At 38.2% G+C, this 6,335-nt stretch overlaps 1 protein-coding gene across 1 annotated transcript in view; it reads left to right on the forward strand.

Annotated features, from left to right (window-relative positions):
• The first annotated feature begins 179 nt into the window (after window positions 1-179).
• LOC106877763 (breakpoint cluster region protein) overlaps window positions 180-6,335 on the forward strand; it is a 29,293-nt gene continuing 23,137 nt past the window's right edge. Inside the window, exons 1-6 of the mRNA XM_014926772.2 lie at window positions 180-281; window positions 871-924; window positions 1,763-1,904; window positions 3,706-3,752; window positions 4,258-4,288; window positions 4,503-4,577. Coding sequence (XP_014782258.1) covers window positions 192-281; window positions 871-924; window positions 1,763-1,904; window positions 3,706-3,752; window positions 4,258-4,288; window positions 4,503-4,577 — 439 coding nt within the window. The 5' untranslated portion in view covers window positions 180-191. The remainder of the gene's footprint in view (window positions 282-870; window positions 925-1,762; window positions 1,905-3,705; window positions 3,753-4,257; window positions 4,289-4,502; window positions 4,578-6,335) is intronic.

Below are 6,335 nucleotides of genomic sequence, written 5' to 3' on the forward strand. Positions count from 1 at the left end.
GTGTGTGTGTGTGTGTGTGTGTGTGTGTGTGTGTGTGTGTGTGTGTGAGTGTGTGTGTGAGTGTGTGTGTGAGTGTGTGTCTTTCTGTATGTGTGTCTTTCTGTATGTGTATGGCTGTATGTGTTTGTAACCAATTCTTCACTAAACCTTTTACTATTTTCTCATTCGATATAGTGAACGAGAGTGACCAGATGTGGCACGAGGTACAGAGGAATCTCCGATCGTGGAAGACGTATAAAGATAGATTAAAAACGGTTGTGGAAAAGCGCGAAAGCACGTTTGTGAGTTATGAAATTCTGGACTCCTATATCTCAGTACTACTAAAACTCTAGGGATGTTTGTGTGTACCCGAAAAATCTCAGAAATAGTATATCTTTATCTTAATTTTTTTTCTTTGCATATTTATTTTCATACTTACCTTCGGCTATGCAGTACAAATTTTTGTGATATTTGGACCGCTATTTAGACGATTAAACATATTTTTTGTGTAACCCCTTGTGGGCAGTAAAGAAATAAGATTTGACTGCTGTTTCTGTAGCAGGCCTAGCAACTACGCAGTTTTTCTCTCCTTGGATCGGGTACTGATTGTTGTTGATATTGTAATTCTTTAGTCACAGATCATCCAATGATCGAAGAGGTCATTGGACAAACCCGTTTCAGCACTGGCCTTTGCGTTGTGTTATCTTACACAATATGACTTTCATCTTTTATTTAGGATGATAAGATATAATTTGAAGGAGATTAGCTACTATTGCTAGTAGGTCAGTCGAACGTTTAGAGACACCTTCGGATGCTAGTTTTGAGTGAAGTGTCGCTGATGAACAGAATCACATGACCCGCTTTTATTTTTGTTTGCTTTATACTTCACAGGCACCGTGGTATCTGATGAAAGTCAAGCTACTCGAACGCCTTATCTCTAAAAAGGTGAGGAATGAAATTCAAGCTACGACAATTATGGGATATACTAATATACATATACATATATAAATATGCTAATAGCTATATATATATATATATATATACATATACATATATGTGAACATACATGCATACGCATATACATACATACATACATACATACATACATACATGATGGCCGTCCACTCGTGACCGAGGAAGACCATTGCCGACCTTCAGGAACATTGTGCGCTCTAGGACTAACTTATATTTTGCATTTGTGGCTCCGTTGGTGGCTAATGAGTCCTGCTCTTGACAAGCAAACACGACTGCAAACATTGCACACCAAGCTTTCCTCATTCACTATACCAGCCGTGCATACATACATATATATCCGGTCATCCTATAAATAATGTGGTTTTCCAATTACATGAACTAAAAGTCGGAAGGGGACGGGATAATATATGTATACATTTATATATACGTATACAAATATATAAATGCATATACGAGGAGGTGCTGAAAAGTTCCTGGCTTTAAGGGTATTGCGAAAGGCCTGATTGGATGCCCAACCTTCAAGTTCATTTACAGGGCTTAGAAAAACTGGAGAACCACTGCTATAAGTGTGAAAATCTGAGATGGGAATATGCTGAATAAAATCATAATTAACTGATCTATCTGTACTTTCTTTTATCAAAAGCCAGGAACTTTTCGGCATCCCCTCGTATACAATCGTATGTGTTCGTATATTCATGTATGTGTGTGTGTGTGTGTGTGTGTGTGTGTGTGTGTGTGTGTGTGTGTGTGTGTGTGTGTGTGTGTGTGTGCATAACCTTTCTCTCAGCAGTATTTCTTTATTCCACAGGAATTAATGTTGATGCTTCTGCTGCCAACTCTCCGCCTCTCTGTCCAAGACGTGATCAATCAGAATGTTTATCACTTTATTTTTTCATCCCATTTCGAGTTGGAATCTTGGAAAGATCTAATCGAAGAAAATAATTACCCTTGTACGTGAGCCTTCTTTCGTCTATCTATTGTAGAGCCTTGGCCTTTGTTTCATTATTATTTATTAACACAGACGAGGTTGGGGGCTGGCACAATCGTTTCCACATTAGACAAAATATTTAGCAGTATTTCTTCCGGCACTTTACGTCCCGAGAACAAATCACGCCGAGGGTAACTTCACCATTTATCCTTTCGGGATTGATAAATTTAAATACCAGCCAAGTACTGGGGTCTATGTTGCCAACTAACCCGTCTCCTTACATTGCTAGCCTTTTGCCAAAAATTTAAAACAATTAATATCAGAAATAATGTATCCGTTTACACCGAGTCTTGTGCTGAAGTCATTCTGTTCTCCTAAATATATTATTATTCGTTTAGAAATAATGAATTTGAAGGTTCATTCTTTTCATAACACCAGTTTAGTTTCGTTAATCCGTTGAGATTCCTAAATTCCTAAACAGTGCATCTGTCTATCGCAGAAAATATTTCCAGATGATCTATTGTTGGCGTCATACGTTAGTACGTTATCTAATACGCAACCTAATAGCAAGTCGTTGTCGTATTGACGAAATGTATACGTGACAGATAATGTGTTCCCACAAAGAGCTTTCACAGTGTCACCTCGTTACGTACCCTATCCCGTTGCATACTTGAGTGGATAAAATAGAAGAATATAGTGAGTCCAACCCATCAGCAACAGTTTTATGTGAGCGGCTAAAAGCCACTCCTTAACTTCCACTGATTCTATTACAACTACTTACATAGGATTGCGACAAACTTTTTCCAATATAAGTAGAAGCGATACTATAATTTACCGTGTAAAGATTTTCTTCATACACGCATTGCTAAAATTAGAACTGTTCCGATATAGAAGGCCATCATCAGCCCGATCAGTTGACAAGGTATACCTCAGAGCTCCAGAACACTCAAAAGCACACCTCTATTCACCGAGCCAAACGCCTTCCTTACCGTATTTTCTTCCCTTCACAGCAGATTAGGAGTTATCTCGCGGAAATAGAGACTGATCGCCTGGGAGGACCCGGGAATATACCGATAAATGCTGACTGCAGCAACGTGCTGCAGTGGCGCATAACCCAGCGCCTGACCAGACCTAACGTTTGATCTTCATTATGTTTGGGTAGAAGAAAATGACCTTATTCTGGAAATGGATGGCGGACAATAGGGCAGTGCATACACACACGAGCGCACGTACAAACACAGGAAAATACCATAGTGCTAGAAATTGTGAATAAAAGGTTACAATTGACACTTGAAACGCCCGATATCAGTAAAAATATTTAGCCATAGCTTTCTTCACGGTGTATATGTCATTCCTCTTTAGTCTCAAACAGTTACAACGTAGGGTTTTGCAGAAAACTTTGCAGAGGAGAAGGGTTGTGGAAAAAAATCCTCCTTGACCAAGAAGAATGAGATTTTTATTTTCACGGTTACAGCTTGTTGTTTAGTACAGAAATGACGAAATAATTGTAACTAGTTATTGCAATGAAGTGTACAACTACATAATACATTTTTACAGTAGTAAAGTGTAATATCCTACGTATTAAATGTAAATGACACAGTATATGATACACGGTGCCATATACTATTGTAAAGTGTACCACCAGAGGAGATAATGGATCTTCTATGTCAGATAATGAAGGCCATTACATTAGATTAAAAGCTGGGTAAACTGGATGTTTGAGCGGCGTCTCAGCAACCCTCTTTGTTTGAGGGGAATAAAAGCAATAGATTTATTGATTCAATCATTTAGCTTTATCATTTCATTTTCTTCTTGTACTTCAGATAATGAACTTTCTGTATTACTGGATTATGTCAAAAACTTTTGTCAGGTAAGTATAAAACTGTATATTGTATATCTTATATATTATTGCGTGTGCTTTGCCAAGGTAACCGGCTTTCCTCGTTCCTTCCAAGGAGTTCGTGGAAACAGCTCTTGTAGATATTTTAAAGGAAAATTTTTAAAGAAATCCCCGTCAATGGAAGGTAAAGGGCGTATAGTATCATACGTCTCATCTGTAAATCAAGTGAAAGTAAAATAAATTACATTCATGCATCTACACATATATGCATATATGTACATTCTCGCAGCTTAACGCATTCTGTTTTTACGTCTCAACAAATGTACAATCTACTTTGTTGATTTACGTAATGATTTGCTCATCATTAATCCAGAACAATGGCAAAAATATCAGTTAATTACGACACTTGGTTTTCTTTTCACTACATATTTTTGTCTGTCCAGTACACTTTATTAAAACGATCTATGTATAAAATGTCTTGTTTATCCGTTTATATGTACTCCTTGCGTGATCATTCTTTATTTTCTATTCATAGATTCCGCAAATGACTTTACAGAAATACATGTGTAAGTTAACGCTACATTTTACTTTCTATTTTCATTTATCAAATTTCATGATAAAGTTAAGTTAATACGGCATAGTGATTGCACCATGTGCCCGATAATCATACCTACTGTTTCGGTTAATTATATCTCCACCACTAGATTACCCATTGATATTCAATAATCTATTGTAACTTTTCTATGTATTATATACATCTCCACAAATCTTTATCTGCAGCGAGCCCGTTCAGCTATGTAAACGGCACACTGGAAGTACATATTCATCAAGTCAGAGATTTAGATACGGATATAGGTTTGTATTTTTTTTTTCTTTTATTTGGCGGCGAGCGGGGTCGGGGTGTTGATTGAATTCCTTGATTTTCATTCGTTACCATTTTCTTTCTCTTCAGCATTCCCTTCATTATTACAGAAAGCTGAGATGGACAACAGAATCGGTAGTGCGTCGGATAAAATACCTTGTGGGTTTGAATTATGACCCATTATATTCTGATCTAAAGCCTCTCTTTCTCTCTCTCTCTCTCACCAGCGTTAACAACCCCGATCGCAATGATATAAAGCCAAAACAATATTACTTTAAGTAATTATTGTAGCTTATTAATTATGTTGCCACGTCTCTTCAACAAATCAGTTTAACTACGTTGATAGATAGATAGATAGATAGATAGATAGATAGATAGATATAATGGATTCTTTGTGCTGCCATACTTCACGACTCCTAGGATAAGTTGCAGGCTTATTGCTAGTTTTCGAACGTACCCCTCTTCCCAAGACCCGAATGCGTCTCCTGTTGATCTACGCGCGTGAAGATGTGATATGGTTATTCTTTCGGAACAATTTTTTTCATACTGCAGCTTTTGGTGGTCCTATTCACGTCAAGTACCAAACTAGTATCTGTATATGCCCCGCGATTGAAGTTGTTGGAGGGTAGTCAGTTCCAGTTATGAGTATTTTGCCTTATTTTAAGACACTGTATATTTAGGAAACATTATTGTTGGCACTCCGTCGCTTACAACGACGAGAGTTCCAGTTGATCCGATCAACGGAACAGCCTGCTCGTGAAATTAACGTGCAAGTGACTGAGCACTCCACAGACACGTGTACCCTTAACGTAGTTCTCGGGGATATTCAGCGTGACACAGTGTGACAAGGCTGACCCCTTTGAATTACAGGCACAACAGAGACAGGAAGTAAGAGTGAGAGAAAGTTGTGGCGAAAGAGTACAGCAGGGTTTGCCACCATCCACTGCCGGAGCCTCATGGGGCTTTAGGTGTTTTCGCTCAATAAACACTCACAACGCCCGGTCTGGAAATCGAAACCACGATCCTATGACCGCGAGTCCGCTGCTCTAACCACTGGGCCATTGCGCCTCCACAAGGAAACATTATGATACAGTGTTTTTCTAGTCGGTAATTTTGATGGCCAGCAATTTTTAGGGAAAGTGGGGCCTTTTGATGGCATTGACGCAGTACTTGACAAGCACTTGATTTTATTGACACTGTAAGTATGGAAGGCAAAAGGTGACCTTAGTGGAATTTGAACTCAGAATGAAAAGAGCTGAAAAGAAAAAAGGTTCCTAAGCATTTTGTTCAACACTTCATGATCCAGTCATCTCCCTGTCATAATAATAATATTACTAATGTATAGTTAACTGTTTCTTCAGGCTGGCCGAACGAACAGGTAGAGGTATATTCGCACATGTTAAATATATTTGAACAATGGGCTAAAATTTATAAGCAGTGACTCTGTTCCCATCGAAAAAGGTGTAATCTTAGGCTTATATCAGAACACATACTAACCATTATTGAGCACAGTTCAAATTCAGACGAGGTTGATATTGCATTCCTCCTTCAGATGCATTGTGTCAGCTAAACAGCAGTAAATTGCAAGAAAGAGGAAATTTGACAGAAAACAAACTACATTCCCATCTACACACAAAATATCTTGCCAATATGCATCTATACATTTACTCCTACACATATTCTATCTCTCTTTCTCTCTCTCTCTCTCTCTCTCTCTCTCTCTCTCTCTCTCTCTCTCTCTCTCTCTCTCT

The sequence above is a fragment of the Octopus bimaculoides genome, chromosome 6 (genome assembly GCF_001194135.2).
Source record: "Octopus bimaculoides isolate UCB-OBI-ISO-001 chromosome 6, ASM119413v2, whole genome shotgun sequence".
In the NCBI taxonomy this organism is placed as follows: Eukaryota; Metazoa; Mollusca; class Cephalopoda; order Octopoda; family Octopodidae; genus Octopus; species Octopus bimaculoides.